At 45.4% G+C, this 23,463-nt stretch overlaps 1 protein-coding gene across 1 annotated transcript; it reads left to right on the forward strand.

Moving 5' to 3' along the window:
• The first annotated feature begins 1,939 nt into the window (after positions 1-1,939).
• LOC138755065 (kelch-like protein 38) lies at positions 1,940-23,082 on the forward strand. Its single transcript, XM_069920260.1, has 5 exons — positions 1,940-2,188; positions 8,283-9,639; positions 17,300-17,405; positions 19,946-20,231; positions 21,892-23,082. The coding sequence occupies exons 2-5, from the start codon at positions 8,284-8,286 to the stop codon at positions 21,893-21,895; spliced, it is 1,752 nt and encodes a 583-aa protein (XP_069776361.1). The 5' UTR covers positions 1,940-2,188; position 8,283; the 3' UTR covers positions 21,896-23,082.
• Positions 23,083-23,463: the final 381 nt, after the last annotated feature.

Raw genomic sequence — 23,463 nt, forward strand, 5'->3', positions numbered from 1 at the left:
TTTGTTTTTTTGGGTTTTTTTAGATTAGGTGGGGTTTTATATTATAATATGTTTCCTTTTTTTGAAGATTTCAGTTTGAGAAGATGAGAACATATTTGTTAATTGTGGTTTAATACCATATGTAATATCATATGATGTCACATAGTGATATTTTTCCCCTTTTTGGTGATGTTCTCTGATTCTACTCATGTATCATTTATCTATAATGTGATTAATAAAAAGATTGAAAAAGAAAGGAAGAGAAGAGGTTGTGACCAGGGTGATGGGAGGGCTTTATGATGTTGGCTGCTTTCTTGAGGCAACATCATGTCTTCACTGGATGGGCGGTCAGAGCCTGTGACGGGCCTGGCTATGTTTGCTACCTTCTGGGTCAGAGTGATGTTCTGCGTTGGACTCAGCACCACTCCCCCCGGGGTCAGAGTTATGTCTCGTGTTGGACTCAGCATCACTCCTCCCGGGTCAGAGTGATGTCCCATATTGGACTCAGCACCACTCCCCCCGGGGTCAGAGTGATACCCCGTGTTGTACTCAGCACCACTCCCCCTCGGGTCAGAGTGATGTCCCGTGTTGGACTCAGCACCACTCCCCTCGGGATAAGAGTGATGTTCTGTGTTGTGATCAACACCACTCCCCATCCACCCCACACCCCCGGTGTCAGTGAAATGGATCTTATGTGCTCTCCTGTGTGGGTAACACAATTGGGGGTTATCAGTCTAAGAATCATGCTCCTGTTGAATCTGAGAAGACGGTACAGAGAGAGACCCTCATTTTAGATGAGAATATAATGGAATTCCCATTCCCCTTAAAGGAGCTTCTAAAAGAATCACGGGGAGTTATCACCAATTAGTTTAGGCAGATGGAGGACATTTGGGGCAACAACGCTGTGTCAACATCCAGAGAATTCCCAACTCAACAAAGATAGAGGAGGAATTAAGGTGAGAAGAAGGAATGTTTACGGGAGATGTAAGGGGGATGTTAATTACACAGTGAGTGTAATTAGTATTATTCCATGTTCTATGTACAACTTTTTATGTTACACGTTCCATGCTGCATGTTAACAGGATTTTATTTTGAAGTTAGACACCCAGTTATCAATTTCCACTGGATGTCCCATGCTCAGAGTGGGCCTAACAAACTCTGAATACAGTAAAACCTCTGGAATCCGGAACCTGTGGGGATTAGCAAATGCCGGATAAGTGTTTTTTTCCGGTTGTTTGAGACTTACTCTTACAATACCTAACTAATATACCTGCGTTAAGAATAAACAGTTTAAAAAATAAAATACTTACACTAAACAAACTTCACTGGCAGGAATATATAAACCTTGAAGCATTTTACTCTATTTTCAGTCACATTCTTTGAAAACATTTAACCGTCGCTGCATCTGCAGGTTCCTCCCCCTCATGTAGCAGCCCAAAAGACAAACAATAACATTACAGAGAATTAACCCCTCTACCCCCCCCCCAAGTTTACAGCTGAAGCCTCTGACCAGGGTGACTCTGACTAAGCAGGGATAAGGAGACACATTAAGAGAGTCGCCCCAACAGCGAGCGGCATCAACCAGATCTTCATCCTGGGTGATGCCATCGCTGTTTCACACAACTTTATTCAAACAGCTGCTATGAGCAAAACACGACAAAGGCCCTCCATTGGCTAAATATTCACTCCCATCTTCACCAAATGTTTATCTGTTACTTCAGAGAACATTTACTATTATAATTTTAGACACTTATTTTACCTATTATTTTATTCTTATTTATTTTTTAAATTGTTTATTTTCCTCCATTTTTTTTGCCAGTTGCTTGAGGCGGCCAGTTCCTTGAATTCCGGACACCAGGGATTTTACTGTATTTTCTCCAGCGGAGGCATCAAAATTATCTTATCACCAGCATAAACAAGCGAGATGTCACATGTGCTGTTAGTGGAAAGAACATGTTGTTCTATTAATAGACCCAGAATGTGAATACTGTGTCGTGTCGTGATCTATCGAAGTAAGGCTGTCTGCCTCGTAACACATTGAGAAACGGGAAATTAAGAACATTTCACTGGCACCAACCTCAGCAAGGCCTTCAGATTCTCCTGCTGTAAATGCACATTGGGCCCTGCTGACGGACAGTGAGAGGAGGAGGAGATGTGAAGAGGAACACTTGGTCCTATTGAGAAAACTCATCTGGACACCATTAATCAGGTAATTAAATGATCTATTGGAGACAATCAAAATTCACTGCATTACCAGCATGTGTCTTTTTCTGGGCTTGTCAATTTGTAAAGTTACTGCCTCACGAATGTTGAGGACTAAATTCTCTCATGCAGTCGGTAATATTCCTTGAGTAATTGCTTCGTCTTCACGAGGTGTTTACACGTCATCCCCCCAGCCTTATGAATGGGCATCCTGTTGAATTCAAACTCAAATAATACCCCCCCACCCCCGAAACTTTGGGCTAAGGAAGGAATGGGGCAGGGTACAGGGTTGAAAATGAGGGTGGGACACATTGGGCAAGTATTATTTAAATGTGTTGGGGGTTCCTGCAAATACTCTGCTCCACGCTCCATTCTTGTTGTGGGTATCATATCGAGAGACCATACAGGCACCCAGTTCATAGGTTTGGAGAAGAACGGATGAGTCTAACGCCACCTCAATGAAACCTGAGAGGCAATAGTTCCCAAAGTGTTGCAGGCTGGACAAAAAATGTAGTTGGCTTAAGTAGCAGTTAGCACACGGTGTGCTTCTCAGAGGATCATTTCATCTCAATGGACAAACAGAAGAAGAATTCAGCTTAGCCACTAGGAGACACTGGAATCAATCCAATAAAATAGTTAAATAGAGCAATCAGAAACCAGGGTCCCATGACCCACAGGCCTAGCTTGTCATGCATTAATTCCACTTAGAAACAGAAAAATAGGTATAGGAGTAGGCCATTTGGCCCTTCAAATCTACACTGCCCTTCATTTTGATCAGTTCCTGCCTTCCCCCTATACCCACTGATCCCCTTAGCCACAAGGGCCAAATCTAACCTCCTCTTAAATATTGATAAGGAACCGGCCTCAACTATGTCCTGTAACAAAGAATTCCACAGATTCACCACTCTCTGAGAGAAGAAATTTTTCCTCATCTCAGTCCTAAAAAACTTCCCCCTTATCCTTAAACTGTGACTCCTGGTTCTAGTTTTCCCCAGCATCGGAAACAACCTTCCTGCATTTAGTCTGTCTAATCCTTAAAGAATTTTATATGTTTCTATAAGATCTTCAATCTTCTAAATTCCAGCTAATACAAGCCTAGTCTATCCAACCTTTCTTCATATGCAAGTCCTTCCATCCCTGGTATCAGTCTAGTGAACCTTCTCTGCACCCCCTCCATGGCGAGGATGTCCTTCCTCAGATAAACTGCATGCAATACTCCAGGTGTGGTCTCACTAAGGCCCTGTCCAGCTACAGCAGGATCTCTGTACTCCTGTACTCAAATCCTCTTGCTATGAACTCCTACATACCATTCGCCTTCCTCACTGCCTGCCGTGCCTGCACGCCCACTTTCAATAACTGGTGCACAGTGACACCCAAGTCTCGCTGCATTTCCCCTTTTTCTAAACAGATATCATTTAGATAATAATTCTCTTTCCTATTCTTACCTCCAAAGTGGATAACCTCACATTTATCCACATTATATTGCATCTGCCACTTCTTGGCCCACTCGCCCAATTTGTCCAAGTCACCCTGCACCCCCCTTGAATCCTCCACACAGCTAACCCCGCTACCTAACTTCATGTCCTCTGCAAATTTCAAGATGCTGCTTTCTATTCCCACATCTAAGTCATTGATATATATTGGAAACAACTGTGGCCCCAGCATGGATCCCACTAGTCACTGGCTGCCATTCTGAAAAGAACCCATTTATTCCTACTCTTTGCTTCCTGTCCATCAACCAATTCTCTATCCACCTTAACACTATACCTCCTAAACCGTTCTCTTTAAGTTTGTATGCTAGTCTCCTGTGTGGACCTTATCACTTATCACTTGCCCTCATTTGCTCCAGGCCCCTCCAGTACCCTCCCATACAAAGAGTTGTCCAAATGTAAATTAAAGAATCCAAATGTACCTGCCTCCTCCTCTTTGTCCAGTAGCTCATTCCATGTGTCCACCACCCTCTGAGTGCCCTTCTGAATTCCACCCCCTCACCTTATATAACCATATAATAATTACAGCATGAAAACAGGCCATTTTGGCCCTTCTAGTCTGCACCAAACCAAGTACTCTCCTCTAGTCCCACTACCTGCACTCTGCCCATAACCCTCCATTCCCCTCCCATCCATATACCTATGACAAAATGGACCCTGGCACCACTACTTCTCCTGGAAGCTCATTCCACTCACCCACCACTCTCTGAGTGAAGAAGTTCCTTCTCATGTTACTTCTAAATTTTAGCCCCTTAACTCTTAACTAGTGACCTCTTGTTTCAATTTCTCCTTCTCGTGTTGGATTTTCCCACTCTCGGAAGCAGATTGTCACTGTTTACCTTGTTAATGCAGCTTAATGAAGGGTTCTGACCAGAAACATCAACCATCCCCTCTCTCCCACGGATGCTGCTCAACCCATCGAGTTCCATGAGCAGGTTGTGCTTTGCTCCAGATTCCAGCATCTGCCATCTCCCAGTGACACTAACATCTATTCTCTATCTCCAATCATCTCTGTAGTGATGCGATACAGTTGCAGTAAATCTCACTCACATTGTCACAGACAGGCCAGCAAATTCATAAAACATAGAATAACCCATGTAAACCTATTCCAGCATCAATCTAAACCTTCCCTCCCTCACAGCCCATAACCATGTTTGCCACTGCTAAGATCATCTGTTTTGCCAGTTCAATTATAATTTGCCAGCTGCCATGCGGTCAGAAACTAGACCTCTCGAGACTTTGACCCTTGCTTGCAGTGTATTGGGTTTGCTCTGTTTTTTATGGTGTAAATTGTTTGGTGCCTGAGTTTTCTGGGCCTCTGGAGATGTCCTGCTACTGAACCTTCCCTGTTTACACTCAACATCTCTGGTCTGGAGCCAGGCGCTAACCCAAAGCGTCTTGCTGCACCGGTTAGTGGCGGTGGAGGTACAGAGGACAGATTGGAAAGGTTTAAGGAGCGACAACCTTGGACATGTGTTGGTGGTTAAAAACATGGAATTTATTGACAAACGGGGAACAGCACACCTGCACGTAAATGACCTTTCAGCATATAGGTCACCTGAGTTACAATGACCTGCAGAAGGTATCTTGAACTGCTGAGGGTGTTGAACAGTACCTGCCACCCTCCCCCCAATGCATGAACACAGCACACAGCTGTCTCGGTATCCTACGAGGGTACAAGTTAAACCAGGAGAACCGCAATAATTCCCCCATGTGCGTGCCAAGACTGAAACCCCCCCCCCCCATCCTATATGGCACACCGTTCTCAAATGGTCCTCCAGAAAAACCTGTGGAATGCAGCCAGGAGCTGTCTGAAAGCATCACCAAAACAGAGCCATTCCTTGTATGCTCATCATCGTACACCTCAAGGTCGGGGGGGTGGGGGGGGGGTTGAGTGGTCAGTCCAGGTATCAAGTCATGTGACTTCAGGTGAGGAGGATGACGTCAGAAGGTGTAGGAGGATCTGCTATTCAACCTATTTCCTGTCTGACCAGTGAGGTGGCCCCCTTCCCCACCCCCAATTTTACAGTGTCACAGCAAAGGCTAAGATTTTTTAATCAGCCTCCAATTAATCGCATCCCCCCCCTTACTCTCTCCTCAAAGCCTTGCAAATGTTACTTCTTCAACCATCTGTCCAACCCTTTCAAAAGACCATAGTTGGAGAGTTCTACAACATATAAAGAGCCCTTCGGCCATCTTGTCCACACTAAGTTAGTCCCATGTGCCTGTGTTTAGCCAATATCCCTCTACACCTTTCAAATCCATATACCTGTCCAAAGGTTTTGTAGACATTAAACTTGTCCACGTCTCTCCCACTTTCCCTGAAAGCTTGTCCCGTGTACCTACCACCCTCTCCTTAATGAAGGTCATTTTGTGTTCCAGATCACAACTCAGTGCATTGCAGTCACTTTACACATTCCACACCTGGGTTTTCCACTGATTCCCTTGGCGAAAAGCTGCAAAATCCCAGACTTGGGCCAAAGAGCTATGCACCATCCAAGCTTACAAAACGAGTGAACCTCTCCAGAATGCATTGCTATTCCTGAACCACCCACATCCATGGTTGGGGTGCAACAAACTAGAGCAACCACTCTCAGCAAGGGCCCTACGGATCCCCTGGGGGCCACAGCACATTAAAGTAAAAGTCTTTGTTTTCTTTTCACCTCACAGAACATAAATATATTTTTACGGCTTTTTTATGTAATCAGTAGGAGAGAAATGCAGAAGAAACCAAAACTTGGCCGATTCATAGGGAAAAGGCCCGTGAACATTGAGCAGCCTTCTGGGGTGGGGGGGAGGAGGAGTGGAGGGAAGGGTGGAGGGGAGGAGGGGTGGGGGGAAGGGGGCCATAGCTGAAAAAAGTTTAAAAATAACTGAATTACAAACTGTTTATACCATGTACAGATCTCATTTTTCCTGTAACAGGAGGTTAAACAATGTATTGTGTCTGCCATAGAATGCATATGAAGTTGCCTGGAATGGAAAATATGTCTTTATTTTAAGGTAGACATACACCATGGTAACAGGCCATTTCAGCCCACGAGTCTGTGCTGCCCAATTAACCTACAATCCCCAGCACGTTTTGAACAGTGGGAGGAAACCGGAGCCCCCGGGGAAAACCCACACGGACACGGGGAGAACGTACAAACTCCTTGCAGACGGCACGGGATTCGAACCCCAGTCCTGATCGCTGGTGCTGTAATAGCCTTGCACTAACCGCTACGCCAACCTTGCCGCAAATGCAATGCTCAAATGTGCTGGAGAAACTCAGCAGGTCACACCGCATCCACAGGAAGTAAAAGATGGCCAAAGGTTCAGGCATGGGCCCTTAGTCGGTTTCTCCAGCACATTTGTGTATTATTCTTGATCCTCGCATCTGCTCAAGAGTGACTGAGCTAGGGATGGAAGGACTTGGATATGGTTGGATAGACTAGGCTTGTATTCGCTGGAATTTAGATTGAGGGGGGATCTTATAGAAACATATAAAATTCTTAAGGGATTAGACAGACTAGATGCAGGAAGGTTGTTTCCAATGGTGGGAAAAACCAGAACCAGGGGTCACAGTTTAAGGCTAAGGGGGAAGTTTTTTAGGACTGAGATGAGGAAAAAATTCTTCTCTCAGAGGGTGGTGGATCTGTGGAATTATTTGTCACAGGAAGTAGTTGTGGCCGGTTTCTTGTCAATATTTAAGAGTAGGTTAGATTTGGTCCTTGTGGCTAAGGGGATCAAGGGGTATGGGGAGAAGGCAGGAACTGGGTACTAATCAGCCATGATCATAAGGATGGATGGTGTAGGCTTGAAGGGCCAAATGGCCTACTCCTGCACCTATTTTCTATGTTTTCTCTTTGGAGTGACAAGGATGAGATGATATTTTATGGAGGTGTACATGATTATGAGGTGGACAGCCAGCACCTTTATCCTATGGCAGCAATGGCCAATACCAGAGGGCATCTGTTTAAGGTGAGTGGAGGAATGTTTAGGGAAGAAGTCAGAGGTTCATTTTATTTTTAACTGGAAGAGTGGTGGGTGCCTGGAATACATTGCATGGAGGTGGTACAATAGGAAGATAAGACTCAAAAGCAGGAATTAAGAAAAATAGGGGGTTTGAGGTGTCAGGTAGAAAAAGGTTTAGATCAGTGGATCTCGACCTTTTTCTTTCCACTCACATACCACTTTAAGTAATCTCTATGCCATCGGAGCTCTGTGATTAGCAAGGGATTGCTTTAGATGGGATGTGAGTGGGAAGGGAAGGTTGAGAGCCACTTGTTACTGAAATATTTGGCTTGAGAAAAATTGTCATTGGCCCATTTCCTTTGGAGCGATGAAACCGTGCACATAACGAGTCAATGAGGTACAATTAAAACAGTGGTCCTCAACCTTTTTCTTCCCACCCACATCCACCTTAAGCAATCCCTTCCTAATCACAGAGCACCGATGGCACAGGGATGACTTAAAGTGGGATGTGAGTGGAAAGAAAAAGGTTGAGAGCCACTGGTTTAGATTCTAGGTTGACATCGGTCGCCTGGACTGCATGCCCTACAGAATTTCTACTTAAAAGATGTTTAGCGTCTGAAAACGTCTTTAACGTCTGAAAAATTATCTGTTCTACAGCATGAATGAGCCCGCAGTTCCTCGAGACTCGCTTCAGTTCAAGGAAATGGACCTGCCTCGTCATTTGTTGGAACAACTCAATACTCTTCGGCTTGGAGGGACGCTGACGGATGTAACTCTCTGTGCCGGGGACCAAGAGGTCCCTTGTCACCGAAACGTTTTGGCATCAAGCAGCCGCTACTTCTGGGCGATGTTTTGCCACGACTTCAGAGAAAGGTCGCTGGCCCGGGTGCATCTGCTGGGGCTGGACGGAGACATTCTGAAGCTCCTGGTGGACTACGTGTACACAGGGGAGATGACCATTAGCGCAGCCAATGTTTTCTCTGTGATGGAAGCTGCGGCCATGTACCAGTACCCCAGGGTGCTCGAAGCTTGTTCAATATACCTGCAGGCTCGGCTGAGCGCCGCAAACTGCCTTGGCATGGCGAGGCTGGCGCAAGCGTTCCACTGCCAGAGCCTGCACGGCCGTGCCAGGGCGGCGGTGCTCGGTCAGTTCCCGGAGGTGGCATCTTCCGAGGGGCTGAAGGAGCTCGGCTGCTCCGAGCTGGCCGACTACCTGGGAGACGACGAGCTCCGCGCCGACGAGGAGCAGGTATTCGACGCCCTGGCTGCCTGGGTCAGTCACGACCCGCAGAGCCGGCAGCGGCAGGCTCACCGACTGCTGGAGAAGGTGCGATTCCAGTACGTGCACCCCACCTACCTGTCGCACTTCATCGCCCGCAGCCCCCTGGTTCGGGAGTCGGCCGCCTGCGCGGGGATCCTGGAGTCAGCCCTGCGTGCCCTGTTCTCCTTGAGTCCCTCCGGCAGCCCGGGCATCACGCCCCTCCCGCCCCTCCCGCCCAGGCGGGCGACCCGGCAGTTCCTCCTCACCGTGGGAGGGAGGAAGAGCAACCAGCAGACCACCAGGGAGGTGCTCATGTACGACCACGCCGGGCAGCAGTGGCTGGCGCTGTCCAAGGTCCCGCTGCACCTGTACAAAGCCTCGGCTGTCTGCCTGCACAGGAGCGTGTACCTGCTGGGCGGGCTCCTCGTGGAGAACCACCAGAGAACTGCGAGCGCACGAGTTTACAGCCTCTCCCTGAAGCTCAACCGCTGGCGCCCTGAACCAGACCTGCTCCTCCCCTGCTATTCCCACCAGACCTTGGCACACTTGAACTTTATTTTCTCCCTCGGGGGGATTGGGCCCCACCAAGAGGTGCTCGACACACTCCACAGGTACGACAGTGTCTTCGGGCTCTGGGAGAGGATGTCCTCCATGCCCGTGGCTGTGCTGCACCCGGCTACCGCTGCCGCCAACCAGCGCCTCTATGTTCTCGGTGGACAGGATGCGGCGCAGAACGCGGCTCGCCTGATACAGGTACAGTCGACAAGGAGACGCTGCTCACACCATCCCTCCCTCCCCAGGAAGACAATCGACTCCACTGCCTCGTCTGCCCTCTTCCAATTGCCCCTGCCGATCATAACGCCATGAGTTAATTTTGAAGAAGGATAGATTTGGACCTTGGGTTGAGATTCTAAATTGGAGAAAGGCTAAATTTGAGGAAATGAGAAAGGATTTAGAATGCGTGGATTGAGATAAGTTGTTTTCAGGCAAGGATGTGAGAGGCAAGTGGAGGACCTTCAAAGGGGAAATTATGAGAGTACAGGGTTTGTATTTTCCTATCAGGATCAAGGGCAAAGTTAGAAGGCACAGGGACCCTTGGTTTTCAAGGGATATTGGGGATCTGATTCAGAAGAAGAAAGAGGTGTAGAGCAGGTAAAGGCAGATGAGTGTAAAAACCGCAAGAAAAACCTCAAAAGAAATCAGGAAAGCTAAAAGAAGACATGAGGCTGCTTTGGCAGACAATGTGAAGGGACAGCCTAAGGATTTCTACAGGTATATTAAGAGCAAAAGGGATAGCAAGGGACAAAATTGGTCCCCTTCAGCGGGGTCGGGTTTATATGGAGCCAGAAGAGATGTGGGAAGATCTTAAATTTATTTTTCATCAGAATTCATTCAAGTATAGAGTCATGGGAAGTAAGGAAAACAAGCAGTGAGTTCATGGAACCTCTACAGATTAAAGAGGAGGAAGTGCTTGCTGTCTTAAAGAGATTAAGGGTGGATAAATCCCCAGGGCCCGACAAGATATTCCTTCAGGTCTCATGGGAGGCTAATGTAGAAATTGCAGGGGCTCTGGCAGAAATATTTTAAATGTCTTTAGCCACGGGTGAAGTGCTGGAGGAATGGAGGGTAGCTCACATAGTTCTGTTGTTAAAAAAGGCTCCAAAAGTAACCCTGGAAATTATAGGCCAATTAGCCTAATGTCAGTAGTAGGTACATTATTGGAAGGTGTTCTAAGAGATCAGATATACAATTATTTGGTTAGCCAGGAACTGATTTGGGATAGTCAGTATGGCTTTATGTATGATAGATCATGTTTAACCAATCTTATAGAGTTTTACAAGGAGGTTACCAGGAAAGTTGACAAATTAAAGGCTGAGGATGTTGTCTACATGGATTTTAGTAAGACTTTCAACATGGGAGGTTAGTCAGGAAGATTCAGACACTAGGCATTTATGGTGAAGTAGAAAAATGGATTCAACAATGGCTAGACGGGGGAAGCCAGGATGTAGTGGTGGATGATGCTTCTCAGACCGGAGGCCTGTGACTAGAGGTGTGCCTCAGGGATCACTGCAGGGATCATCATTGTTTATCATCTATATCAATGATCTGGATGATAATGTGGTAAATTTGATCAGCAAGATGACACTAAGATTGAAGGCATTTTCAAAGCTTGCAGAGGGATCTGGACCAGCTGGAAAAATGGGCTGAAAAATGGGAAATGGAATTTAATGCAGACAAGAGTGAGGTGTTGAATTTTGGAAGAACAGACCATGAAAGGGCATATATGGTAAATGGCAGGGCACTGAGGAGTGTGGTAGAACAGAAGGATCTGGGAATACAGTTACATAATTCCCTGAAAGTGGTGTCACAGGTGGGTAAGGTTGTAAAAAGAGATTTTGGCATATTGGCCTTCAAAAATCAAAGTATTGAGTACAGGAGTTGGGATGTTATGGCAAAGTTGTATAAGATATTGGTGAGGCCAAATTTGATGTATTGTGTGCAGATTTGGTCACCTAACTATAGAAAATATATCAATAAGATAGAAGGAATGAGAGAAGATTTTCTAAGATGTTGCCCAGATTTCAGGAACTAAGATACAGGGAAAGGTTAAACAGGTTAGGACTTTATTCCCTGGAGTGTAGAAGATTAAGGGGAGATTTGTTAGAGGTATTCAAAATTATGAGGGGACAGATAGAGTCAATGTGGACAGTCTGTTTCCACTGAGAGTGGGGGAGATTCAAACAAGGGGACATGGATTAAGGGTGAAATGGGGAGGGACCATGAGAGAGAATGTCTTCACACAGAGAGTGGTGGGAGTGTGGAATGAGCTGCCAGCTGAAGTGCTAAATGCAGGGTCAATTTTAACATTTAAGAAGAATTTAGACCGGTACATGGATGGGAGAGGTATGGAGGGCTATGGACTGGGTGCAGGTCAGTGGGACTAGGCAGAAAAATGATTCAGCACAGACTTGAAGGGCTGAAGGGGTCTGTTTCTGTGCTGTAATGTTCTATGGTTCTACGACCCTTCAGCACTCTACACATTGGCTAAAGCCACAGTTTTGGTATTCTGGTCATTGTAATTAAAAAATAAAATCATCTTCCTCCCTTCACCCACCTCCTCCCAGATTTGTGCCCAACCAATATCAACTTCTGGTTGTGCCCACTGATGGGCAATCCTCTGGAAGTCTCTCTGTCAACCTCAACACCTTTTACTCCAGCCTTTACTGCACTTAAATCCTTGACAGGGCATTGTCCGTCTGCCCTGTGGCGAGCTGTTCAATTTCATTTGCAAATACTCAGTGAATAGATTAGGGCATCCTAGTTCAAGCTGGTTGTTACATGGACCAGGGCGCAGTGCGAATGTTTGTTTTGCCAGCTGTCCAGCTGTGCACCTCATACATAGTTTAGCAAGTAAGACAAAGTGCAGATGGGCAGAGAGAGTTCAGTTCAGTTTGTACACAGCAAAGGCAACATATCATTGAACCAGCATGAGATTTGTTCAAGAGTCTGTTAACAGCATGAAAGAGTAAAAGCAAAATGATGGAGAAACTCAGCAGGTCAAACAGTGTCCTTTCTGTAGCAAAAATAATGGTACGTAAACGACGTTTTGGGCATGAGGAAAAATGTCGACAGGTGCCCAAATAAAAAGGTCGGGGTGCAGGCATGGGGGGAGGAGCACGGTCCCAAAGGCAGGAGGTAATAGGTGGAGAAGGGAGGGAGGGCAAAAGCAGAGAGCAGGGAGCAGAGGGATGGCTGGGTGAATAGAGAGGGAAGGGGGTGGAGAGTGAGGGAAAGAAGACAGGAGGAAAGGAGAGTGCATTAGCAGAAACCGTGAAGTCAATGTTAATGCCAAGGCAGAAAGCTGGAAAGCACAAGGTGTAAAGTGTTCTTAAATCTAGTGGTGTGTGGTCTCTCACTCATCAATCTTCTTCTGGATGGGAGGGGGTGAAGAGTGTGGCAATCTTCTGGAGGAATTCAGTGGGCAACATTTCGGGCTGGAGCCCTTCATCACGACGATTCCTTATCTCCCACTGATGTGCTTGACCCACTGAGTTCCCTCAACAGGTTATGTTTTTGCTCCAGGTCTCTCACATGTCTTGAGTCTTCTAATATGGTGGCTGCTTTGTTAAGTGGATTCGATGGTTGGGAGGTAGGGATTAGATTTGTGTGATGGTCTGAGCTGCATCCACAACTCTGTGCGGTTTCTCGCGGTCTTGGGTAGAGTAGTCACCGTTTAAATTCAGGTCACAACATTTATTACTGTTACATTAGTGATTTATTGGAAGAGAAGAATCCTGGCAGTCTCACATTCCAACACAATGACGAATCAAACAGTACAAAGCAAACACATGGGAGAGTTTTATGCAAGGTTAACTCTGCAAGGTTGAAATTGTTTCATCTATCACTATTATTTTTGCTGAGAACAAACCGGTATTCAGGATGAGTGTATGACCACCAGCAAGGATTGGAAAAATGGTTCAATTCAGTCTGGATTAAACACTGACTTCCAGAGGTGGCTAAAACAGTAAGAAGACAGATGTGACATTTATCCCACCATAACCCCCCTCCCTCACTCCTGTTGCCTTTGAACAGTGGTTTTCAACCTTTTTCTTTCCACTCACATACCACTTTAAGTATTCCCTATGCCATATGTGCTCTGTGATTAGTAAGGGATTGCTTAAGGTGGTATGTGAGTGGGAAGAAAAAGTTTGAAAACCACTGTTTTAATCATACCTCATTGACTTGTTATGTGCACGGTTTCATAACTCCAAAGGAAATGGGCCAATGACAATTTTTCTCAAACCAAATATTTCAGTAACAATTGGGTCTGGAGCAATGATTCTTAACCTTCCCTTCCCACCCACATCCCACTTTAAGCAATCCCTTACTAATCACAGAGCACCGATGGCATAGGGATTACTTACAGTGGTACATGAGTGGAAAGAAAAAGGTTGAGAACCACTGCCTTTGAAGATTAATATTTCCCTGGGTTGATGAACCAAGGTCCCAAATCAGATTCAAACATTAGCAGATAGAGTCAGGTGTTACAGCATGGAAACAGGCCATTCACCCCAACATGTGCATGCCAACCACGTGGTCTAACAAGCCAGCCCATTAAACTATCCTCTTTGTGTCCCTGCCCAAAGTCTTCTAAATGTTACAATCATCTCTGCCTGTAACACTACCTCTGGCAGCTCGATCTGCATACCCACTTCCCTCTGTGTGGAAAAACTTGCCCAGTCCCTTTGAGATCTTTCCCCTCTCACTGTAAATATATGCCCTCAGGTTATAGATTCATCTATCCTAGCAAAAAGACTGTCACCATTTATTCATGCCCCTCTTGATTTTATAGACCTCCAAATGCTTATACAGTCCCCCTCCATCCCGCTCTCCAGAGAGAAGTCTCTGTCTATCCACTCTCTCTTTATAGTTGAAGCCGCATCCCAAAATACCACAAATATTATTGTGAATTCCTTTCCAGCTGAATTATATCTCATCTATGGCTAAAGAGTCATCAAAATCTTTGAGTTTGAGTTTGAGAGCAGAATTAAAATAAATGATAAATAATGTGATTATGAATGGGATGAATGAGCATTCAGCTGTTTCACCTCTTGAGTGATAAATAGTATAAAAAAAATAATTTAGACATACAGTACAGTTACAGGCCATTTCGGCCACAAGTCCATGCCACCCAATTGCACCCAATAAACCTACAAACCCCCACCCCAATATGGAGCCCCTGGGAAAATCCCATGCAGACACAGGGAGAGCATCCATTCTCCTTACAGACAGTGGGGGGGTTCGAACCCCGGTCCCATCGCTGGTGCTGTAATCGCATTGTACTAACCGCTGCACTAACCATGCCGCCCAAATCCAGAGCAAAGGTTTCGTATAGCGATTGTGATCCCTAAACCTATGCCCTCTAGTTTTAAACTCCCCCATCCTGGGTGAAAGAGCTTATCGCTGCCCCTTGTAATTACATAAACCTGTCCATTAAGAATATTTGCCAGATCTTGTTCTACCTTTTGATGATGCTCAGCCTTCAATCTTGCTGTAGCAGAGGATCACAGGGGAGTAAAAGGATACATTACTCACTGCTGCTTGTTGGATTCGAGCTGTAACATCATCAGAATATAACCTTTAGCTACCCTGACATTTTTGTAAAATAGTTGGAAAATTATTCATCTGATGACTCAAAATGGATGTTATTTCTCAGACTTCCACTGCAAATTTTAGCCCATTGGGTTCCTGTTAGCAAGTCATTTAGATCAAATCCCAGCATACTTCTTAGCTGCTAGGATTAATCTGATTCCCTTTTGTATCTTCCGATTGAATCTGCCTGCACCCCTCTTTCCGACAGCGTGTCGCACATAGAGAACATTCTCCTCCTCCCTCCAGGGGTATTCTGCCATCTCTCTTATCGTATTGTTTGTCTGTATGTGTGTTATGTCTGGTTTTGTGTCTGCGTGTTTTGCACCGAGGACCAGAGAGCCCTGTTTTGTCAGGTTATGTTGTTGTTGTTCATCCTTCGTAGTCAAAGACAACCATGACTTCAAAATCAGTTGGGTTTGAAGTCATGACTTCCACTTGACTTCGATTGAAGTGAGGGAGAGTTGCGCAGGTCGTCAGCCTCACTCATTCACGTCGGCCTATCTGGACCCAGTGGCAAGACATAGTCGAGATGGCTGGAGACAGGTCAGGGTGCAGTCAATGGCCAGCAGTGTTCTGTGTGTATCTCACTGTGCCCTCTTAGTGCTCCACGATGCATTGCTGAGAATCGCCTTTCTGCCCGTTGAACCAGTGATGGTTTCTTTCGCCCAATCCGCCGAATCCAGGCTTCACCAAATTGTTTTGTACAAATGAGAGGCTTGGATGGTCAGTGTTAGTAGTTCCTTTCATTATTCAACATCCTATTTGCCGGTGGAAGAAGCTGTTCCTCAGCCTAGTAGTGCTGGCTCTGATACCCCTGTATCTCTTTCCCAACAGGAGCAGCTGAAAGATGCTGTGTGCGGGGTGGAAAGGGTCCTCAATAATTTTAAGGCAACAATCCTAGTAGTTCATGTCGATGTTAGGGACAGAGAACCCAGTGATCCTCTCTGCCACTCTGATGGTCCTGTGGATTGACCTCCGATCCATTTCTCTGCAGCAACTGTACCCACACTGTGATAGAGCTCCTGTAGAAGGTTGACATGATGGTGGCCAGTGACCTTGCCCGTTTCAGTCTTCTCAGGAAGTGTTGTCGCTGTTGTGCCTTCCTGACAAGTGAGGAGATGTTGAGTGTCCACAATAGGTCACTAGCTAAGTGAACTCCACTCTCTCCACTACAGAGTTGTTGAAGAGTAGTGGAGGGTGGTCATTCCTGGTCCTCCTGAAGTCAACATTCATCTCCTTTGTCTTGATGACATTGAGACTCAGGTTATTACTCTAGCATCATTTCACAAGATTTTCCACCCTTTCCCTGCAGTGCGACTCATCATCATTGCAGATGAGGCCAATGACTGTTGTGTCACCTGCAAACTTGATGACAGTATAGGAGCTGAACCTGGCAATGCAGTCGTGGGTCAGTGCGTGGACAGGAGCGGGCTGATGTGCGCCAGTGCTCAGCGTGACAGTGCTGGATATTTTGCTACCATCCCGGACAGATTGTGGTCTTTCTGTTAGGAAGGCACAGCAGTTAGCACAATGCTGTTACAGTGCCAGTGATCAGGACCAGGGTTTGAGTTCTCACCATGTGTGGGCTTTCTCTGGGGGAATCTGATTTCCTCCATGCATACTGTTAATTGGCTGTAAATTGGGTGGCACAGACTCATGGGCCGAAATGGCCTGTATGTCTAAATTTAAATTAGAAATTAAATTTAAATTTAAATCCAATTACAGAGAAGGGTGTTGAGTGAGGATAGCTTCTCCACCAGCCTCTGGGGAAAGATCATAATAAATTCCGAGCTGAAGTCAATAGACAGCATAGGAGGGGGCCATTCCCCACATGGGCCAGGGCAGACTGAAGCAATAAGGCTATAGGTAAATTACCCTGGGGAGTAAAGTCAAGAGGAAATTGATGTCCATGATTTGGAGGGTAACACAGGGGGGATGGGACTAATGAGATGACTCTGGTAGGAGCCAGCATAGACTCGATGGACCGAATGGCTTCACTCGCATCATAGTAGGTGGGTGAGAAACGAAGAATAAGCTATGTGTACTTGGAGCACTTGGTTCTCTTTCGCATCTCCCTCCAAACCCCTTTACAAGGGTCTCTGAACCCTTACCCTGATTTCTCTTCTATAGTCAGACCATTCGTTCTTTCCTCGATAATATAACCACATACTTCCAGCAACACTGGAGATAAACATATTACAAGGTTGGGCCAGAGGAGCTCTTTCGTAACATTCGCTGTTATTTCTGCCACATTTTCCAGGTTTACAACATATCTCGAAATATGTGGTTCAGAATGGAGACAAGAATGGTCAAAAACATCTGTGGTCCGGCAGCTGTGGTTGGGGACAGGATTATTATTATTGGAGGTAAAGTGTTATCGGTGTTGCATTCTTGATAAGGACATTAGTCTTGTGCTAGAACACTGGCACCAAATCTGTCAGCATGAGGCAGCTAGGTGTAGGACCCAATAAATGAAGGTTACTTTCTCCTTTTAATTCAATCTCTTCAGAACTTCCCTACTAATTGGCCAGATCAGATGGAAATTACTGAGACCAATAGATACTCGCTATAAGCAATGAGTATTAGGCACAGAATGAAGAAGAATTCTGGGTGAATTAAGAGTGGGTGGCACAGTTGGCGCAACACCGTAACCGCGCCCAGCGATTGGGTCCAGGGTTTGAAACCCGCGCTATCTATAAGGAGTTTGCACATTCTCCCTGTGTCTGCATGGGTTTTCCCCGGGGACTCTGGTTTCCTCCCAACATTCAAAATGTACCAGGGGTTGTAGGTCAATCGGGTGTAATTGGTTTGTGGGCTGAAAGGGCCTGTTGCCGTCTAAATTTAAATTTAATAGTTCAGCCCATTAGAGGACTGGTCTTATAAACCAGGGGTCGCAAGTTCGTTCCTCACTGGGGCCTCATTTCTGTGGGGGGCGCTGGACAAAGTGGCGACTTTCTGTCTTCCTTACGGTAGACAAAAGTTAAAGAATTTCACATAGGTTACATTCTAAATGTAGAATAACATGACAATAGCGGAGCCTTCGCCATTAAATCCTGCAGAGAATGCCAAAGAAAGATTGGCCTGAAAGGGAGAGAAAGAAAAACAAACAGAAAGAAGCAAGTTGAGAGAAAATAAACCATTTTAAATGGCTGCAAGAACAATTTATTGCTGGTGGATAGTAAATTCAATTGCTTCCTTTATGGATTAGAGGGGTTGAATTGTAACTGCTCTGAGAAATCATTAATCCCTGCCTTTATTATTCTGCTGTGGGTTTAATTTGCATTTATGGTACAAAGCTGACAGACAGTCTGTCGATACGGCCTTATGGCCCAGTACAGAATGCTCTGTCCTCTGTACATGACATTCCTCTGCACAGGAGCATCTTCCATCTCCTAGTGGGACCCTGCTTCAGGTGTGATCATAAGAGGTTTGTTAACACTATCTTCATAGCTCTTAATCCCTCTGATCCATGACACCGCCCCACCTGCTCCGAATAACTGATTTCAATCTTTACAACTCATCCCCACTGATGATCAGACCTCCCTATTTTCAGAGACATCCCCAGTGTCCCAACCCGGGACTTCCCTTACCCCGTGGTCTTCCAACCCTACTGCAGCCTATTGTGTTCCTGCACCCCACCCCACCACCCCCCCCCCCACCCCCCCCCCCCCACCACCCCCAATGGCCTTTTCGTCTTTCTGGTGCAGGAGGAGCTCGGTGGGAATGTGCACCGCCCGCCCGTCCAGGCTAACTTTAGCTCAAAGATGGCATTCCAACAGCCCCTCCCGGATCTGCAATCACCACCATAAAGAAAGGTGAGGTCGTGGGAATGCCTGTGCCTGAAGGATTTTTCCCCGGTGGGTCACCGCTTCTTCGTTGTCTCTGCTCTGACTCATGGAACTCAAGCCATCAACAGAACTGTGGCAGGTGCCTTCAGCAGAGGGACTGCAAAGTCGTTCAGTGAGGAGCCTCACCCCCTACCTGCTCAAGGGGTGATGAGGGATGGCCCATAAATGCTGGCCTTGCCAGTGATGTCCTGACCCTGTAAATAAACAACAAGAGAAAGCTCTGGAGCAGCGTGACCATTCATTGACTCAATTTTGAAAAAGGTTCATCGCTGCGACACATTGGGGAAACTCAGCAGGTGATATATAGCAAAGATAACTAATGTTTCAGGCTTGAGCCCTTCATCAAGGTGTGGGCAAAATGTAGGTAGGTTTGTTCAAACACCTGACTACATTTAGCCCACACCTTGATGAAAGGCTCAAGCCCGAAACGTTGGTTATATATCGATATCTTTGCTACATAAATTTGACCTGCTGAGTTTCCCCAGCATCATGTTTTTACTTCAATCACCATGTCTGCAGACAATTGTGTTTTACGCTATGACACATGGGCGCTGGTTTCCCTTTCAGAGATGCCGCCTGTCCTGCAGAGTAGTTCAGGAATGTCCTGTTTTTCAGTTTCAATCTTCTGCCTTGTCCCTGAGAATAATGGCTTTGTTGTTGGCTGCTCCATGCTATGGCTCTGCTGAGCCTACAGCACAGGAAAGGTTATAGCTGCATGCGGATTAGCTCAGAAAGAACACGTTGTTCCCAGAAAGAACAACAAAAACCCAGATGGGTGTAGTTAACACTGAGCTTTATTAGGCTCACAGACCTGCTTTTATTCTCAACCTGAGGGGCATGGCCAAAACCCTCTCAGCACTGATTAGTGTGTTTGTGATCTGCTTTCCCTGATCGACCAGTTAAGCTCTTTTGGTTGTGGCCAATTGGAGAGCAGCATTGCAGGCTTCGTGCAGCCTGCTGGATCATTGCGTTCCTCCTTCATTTTGCGGGCCCCCATGGTGGAACTGCAAAGGGCCACCACAGCTTTGTTTTTTTACGTTTACCTGTTATTCTCTCAGGATACACGAGGAGAACTATTGCTTTCAACACAAAGAGCAGCCAATTCATAAAGTGTGCTGATATGAAAGAGAGGAAGATGCATCATGGAGCCACTGTTGTAAACAATAAGGTCTATGTTACTGGAGGCCGGTATATCACTTCTGAGCACACCATTGAAGACAGTGATGCCTTTGACTGCTATGACCCAGAGACAGATAGCTGGACATCTAAAGGAAGCCTCCCACACAAACTCTTTGACCACGGATGTCTAACAGTGCAAAGCATTCCCTACAACCCCTGCACACTGTAAGTGTTGTAACAGTCTTGGGTGGGTGGGGGCTATTCTCTGGACTGGAGGAGGCCCAAGGGTAACCAATTGGACGTTTATAAAATCATGAGGGCCAAGGATTTGCATGAATCACAAAACATCGGTTTGCAGGTGCCACGGGTAATCATGAAGGCAAATGGGACTGTTGCTGGAGGGATTGAATTTAAGAGCAGGGAGGATCTGCTGCAGCTATAACGAGGGGCTGGTGCAGCCAGGCCTGGAGCCTGTCTCTTGACTGGAGGAAGGATATATTGGCTTTGGTTGTCGTACAGGGGAAGTTCACCAGGAGATGAGGGGAAATTGAGTCACTTGGATATGTACTCACTGAAATTCCAGAGAGGATATATAAACATAAAATTATGAAAGGAATGATCTTATCAGAAAAAGTTGTTTCCACTGGTCGGTGAGACTGGAACTGGAGGACGTAGCCTCAAGATTTGGAGAAGTAGATGTAGGAGGAGCTGCTTTTGCAAGAGAGGAGTGAATCTGTGGAATTCACTGCCTGAGGTGGCAGTTGAGGCTACTCTATTAAATATATTTAAGATGGTTAGATTTTTGCATAGTTGGGAAATTCAGGGTTATGGGGAACAGGCAGGTCAGTGGAGCTGAGTCCACTGCCAGATCAGCGGAGCAGGATTGACAGGCTGCATGGCCTACTCCTGCTCCTATATGGCGGTGCTGCCAGAGCCACTGATGTAGCAGCACTGCCACTGGTGCAGACCAGTGGGGAGTGGGGGAGAAGAGATACAGTGCTCCTGCGAGGTCTAGCCACTCATTTGACTGCTGTCAACTCTGCGTGGGCTTTAACGGCCTGTCAAGGGGGCCGACAGTGGTTTTAGTTGAGATCCCGCGACCGCGGGTTTGGGCACAAGATGGCGGCACCTATTAATCGGCAGCAGCCACGAGGGGCTGCAGACTCCAGGGAAGTGGAGGACTGGAGCAGGGCACCAGAGGACAGGAAGATCAGGCACTGTCTGAGAGGGAGAAGTGAAGGAGACGACCCTTGGGATCAGCAACCACAACAACAGACCAGGGCACACAGCAGGCAGCTGGCAACCTAAGGCAAGGAACCTGCAGAAGCTGTGGGCTGCCAGAGACTGATGTAGGGAGTCTTGTGCCGGACTGCATGCTGCTGGAGACCGGCTCAAACTGGCTGGAGGGGGTACCAGGTATTGGAACCAGGTGCAGGGAGGTGCTGATGGCACTGAAGGATCCTTGCCCATGTCAGCGGTTCAGATCTAGAGCTTGGGTCACCAATGGTTTGGATTGGTCTCTGTGTGGCTGTGGGAGTGCTGGAGACGAATCTACAGACACTCGGTGACTCTGGGGTGGGGGGGGGCACTCACTTTTGCTTCTCTCTCTCTGTCTGTAAGAGGTGCTTAGGCAATTCCTGCTAGTGGTGAATCTGTCTGCCTTGCAGCAGGTAAAAAGAAATTTCATGTAACAGGACACAATGTTTATTACTATGACAATAAAATGAATCTTGAATGCTCTTATGTTATGGAATCTAGTCATAGACTGTTTCCCAGGGCAGAGGAATGTAAAACTAGAAGGCATAGATATAAGGTGAAGGGAAAGATTTAAAAGGGTTCTGAGGGGCAGCTGTAAAGGTTAAAACCTTGTGTTTTTACTTCTTAGGTAATTTTATGACTATCCCTTGAAGAAAAATTGTTGTTTGTAGTGTTACCTATGACATCATATGTCATAATATCCAGACATACAAGGAGCTTGCTTTCATTTTTCGAAGAACCATGGAGGAGCTGTAAGCATCAAAATACTTTTCTTTGAATTCATCTTATTTCTTTTTAATTATCCATTATTCATCTCTTATTATCATCTTATATCATTATGTCTTTAAATATGGCCAACCTTTCTTATGAAGGTACCAGAGAAGGGTTATATTTCAGTTATGTATCAAATATTACAGGATGGTATGGATAAAAAGGGTTGGGATAAATCTAAAGGTAAATGGGAAGCGGAGATTGGTTTTAATTTTCCGAGGATGATTGGTCAGATATTTGTTATGATAGTGTATCTAGACTGATAAATGCACGTTATGCAATGATTAGTTATAATTTTTTACATCAATTATACTTAACACCTGAAAAGCTAAAAAAAATATGGTTTTCATGAATCAGATTTGTGTTTTAGATGTGGTAACGCTGTTGGAACTTTTTTTCATGCAGTTTGGTCATGTACATATATATACAACCTTTTTGGAAGAAAGTACAATTGTTTCTGGAATACCTGTATAAGATTAAAATACCTTTAGATGCGACAGTATTTTTATTGGGTAGTTTGCAACCTTTGAAAGGTCTGGGATTAGATAAATTTCAACCTGCTTTTGTATATTTAGCATTATCTGTAGCGAAAAAATGTATTGTTAGTACATGGAAAGATACGAATATGATTGATATTAATAGATGGCACAATGAGATGAAATATTGTTCAATAATGGAAAAAATCACATATGTTTCATGTGATAACTATAGTTTTTTTTATTAATAAGTGGTTGTTATATTCAGAATATTTACATTTTAATTTACATTGATTAGATCTTTATATGGATGCTTAATTTTTCTTTATTTTTTTTCTCCTTTTATGGCTCTCCTTAGGAGAGTTGGCTGAAAGGGGGGGTTCTCTTTTTTTTTCCTTTCTTTTTTCTTTCATATATATAAAATATATCGTTCATGTTTAGTTTATTGTTATGTATGTTACTTATTATCTGTATTTTGAATGAATAAATAAAGTTTTCAAAAAATATATATATAACCGAAAGCTTTGTTTATCCATTATTATGAAAATCTTGATGTGAAGTTATGCAAAATGTTTATCCATTTATATCAACAAATTAAAGCTACTTTCAGCTCCATCTCCAGAGTTTGATGTATTGAATTAATAAGATGGTGATTCGAGATATCACCGCTTATGTTTCTGTGAAGGTGATGTGTCTTGAAATTGGGACATACGAGAGATTGGGAAGTGTCATCTATAGCAGCTTCTTCGCTCAGAGGGTGATGGGTATTTGTTTTTAATATTTAGGCGTACATCATGCTAATGGGCCATTTCAGCCCAGGAGCCCATGCTGCCCAATTACACCTGATTGACCTACAACACCCCTCCCTCGTTCATTTTGGTGGGACGAAACTAGAGCACTGGGGGAAACCCATGAAGACATGGGGAGAACATACAAACTCCTTACAGACCGTG

This window comes from Narcine bancroftii, chromosome 2, assembly GCF_036971445.1.
Source record: "Narcine bancroftii isolate sNarBan1 chromosome 2, sNarBan1.hap1, whole genome shotgun sequence".
Classification (NCBI taxonomy): Eukaryota; Metazoa; Chordata; class Chondrichthyes; order Torpediniformes; family Narcinidae; genus Narcine; species Narcine bancroftii.